Source organism: Drosophila subpulchrella, unplaced genomic scaffold, assembly GCF_014743375.2.
Source record: "Drosophila subpulchrella strain 33 F10 #4 breed RU33 unplaced genomic scaffold, RU_Dsub_v1.1 Primary Assembly Seq51, whole genome shotgun sequence".
Classification (NCBI taxonomy): Eukaryota; Metazoa; Arthropoda; class Insecta; order Diptera; family Drosophilidae; genus Drosophila; species Drosophila subpulchrella.
Genome location: NW_023665688.1, coordinates 427,324 through 429,289, shown reverse-complemented (window position 1 = coordinate 429,289; position 1,966 = coordinate 427,324). Strand labels below are relative to the sequence as shown.

Below are 1,966 nucleotides of genomic sequence, written 5' to 3'. Positions count from 1 at the left end.
TCGGTGCAACGCGGATACTCTGGCCTCCTTTCCCCACAAATCCCCGCGGCAACTCCCCGTCCAGTTTCGTCCAAATACTTTTCTACAAATTTAACTGTAGAGGACCCTGGCCGGACTGAGTTTTATCCCAGCCCATGAAAAAGGTCCTTACAGTTTGGCGCCCGAACAGGGACGAATAAGGATGACTAGATATCTTTCAGGAGAGTTGGGTTTTTATCACCAACCGCATGGCCTAAAGACCCATGTCCAGTAGACGAGATTTAGAGAAAGATAGGAGACCGCAGGAATAGTTAGAGTATGGGATCCCGTAACGCTGCGCCCGCCAACGCCAACCCACTCCCGGAGCGCCACATAGCCACGTGGCCTCCCACGAAGCCGTCAAGCGCATACCGCGCCCCGAGCAGCGCCCACAGCAGCGCCCATAGCAGCGCCCATCAGCAGCGCCCAACCGCGCCCTCAGCAGCGCCAAACGCGCCGGATACGTGGTCACCCGCCATGCTACGAGCGCCACCAGGAGCGCCCAACGATCAGCACCGCCGCTCACCAGCCGCACTCACCGAGCGCCATCAGGAGCGCCAATCAGCCGCGCCCTCAGCAGCGCCAACCGCGCCGGATACGTGGTCACTAGCCACGCTACGAGCGCCACCAGGAGCGCACAACGAGCGGCCACCGCGCCCTCAGCAGCGTCACCCGCGCCGCCAGCCGCGTTATCAGCAGCGCAGACCCAGCAGCGTCCCGCGCCGTGCAGTGCCACCCACGTGGCCATCAGGTGCCCACAGAGCACCACCAGCAGCGCCAACAACAGCGCCGGACACGTGGTCACCAGCCACACAACGAGCGTCACCAGGAGCACGCAACGAGCGGCCCCGCGCCCTCAGCAGCGTTCAGCGCCCATCGGGCATCGTCTTTTGCACCATCAGCAGCGCCCACAGAGCGCCACCAGCAGCGCCAACAACAGCGCCGGACACGTGGTCACCAGCCACACAACGAGCGTCACCAGGAGCACGCAACGAGCGGCCCCGCGCCCTCAGCAGCGTTCAGCGCCCATCGGGCGGCGTCTTTTGCACCATCAGCAGCACCCACCGAGCGCCACCAGCAGCGCCCACAGCAGCGCCCATAGCAGCGCCCATCAGCAGCGCCCAACCGCGCCCTCAGCAGCGCCAAACGCGCCGGATACGTGGTCACCCGCCATGCTACGAGCGCCACCAGGAGCGCCCAACGATCAGCACCGCCGCTCACCAGCCGCACTCACCGAGCGCCAACGGGAGCGCCAGCCGCAACCACATCGGTCAGCCAGTGCCGCACGTCAGCAGCATCTGCCGTGCGCCCAGCGCCCAGTCACGCCACTAGGAGCGCTCACCAAGTGATCCCCAGCAGAGCCATCGGCAGCGCCACCGCGCGTATGCCCAGTCTCTCGGGAAAGAAAACGTCAGAGGACGCAGAATCAAAGCCAGATCCGGCAGCTGCCGGACTGGAAGAGGACAGGTTTTTTACCGCATCCGGGGGTGATTCCACGACCGCAAACATGGGGGTCAGGTGGATCGCCTACCGCCGGAAGGACGAGCTGCAGGCTCTGCTAAAAGAGTTTGGACTTGACCCGAACGGCCAAGTAGACGAACTACGACCACGATTGGCATCATTTATCGGCGGAGGAGACCACAGCCCGGCTCTACGAGAGCGCTTTGCCGCACTGGAGGCAATATACCCGGAAGCACCCACCCAGAGGACGTCCACCAGTCGGGCCACCTCACCGATGCCCGGAATTGAGGATCACACTCTTCCCGTGCCCTGCTTAGGGAACCTCCGGAAAAGCCCTGGACGGGAGATACCGGCCGCCAACCCAGCCGCCCATCTTCCGCACAGCCCTATATCCGCGGCAGTGTTCGCCGAGAAACTGCGAGGATGGGGCGTACTGTTTGACGGACAGTCAGACCCCGTTCATTTTATAGAACGCATCGAGGAAGGT

At 63.5% G+C, this 1,966-nt stretch overlaps 1 protein-coding gene across 1 annotated transcript; it reads left to right on the top strand.

Annotated features, from left to right (window-relative positions):
• Nucleotides 1-297: 297 nt before the first annotated feature.
• LOC119562472 (vegetative cell wall protein gp1-like) lies at nt 298-1,350 on the top strand. Its single transcript, XM_037875668.1, has one exon. The coding sequence runs from the start codon at nt 298-300 to the stop codon at nt 1,348-1,350; it is 1,053 nt and encodes a 350-aa protein (XP_037731596.1).
• Nucleotides 1,351-1,966: the final 616 nt, after the last annotated feature.

Excerpts from the sequence above, each read along its gene's own strand:
- LOC119562472 (XM_037875668.1), top strand. The coding sequence starts at position 298 with ATGGGATCCCGTAACGCTGCGCCCGCCAACGCCAACCCACTCCCGGAG.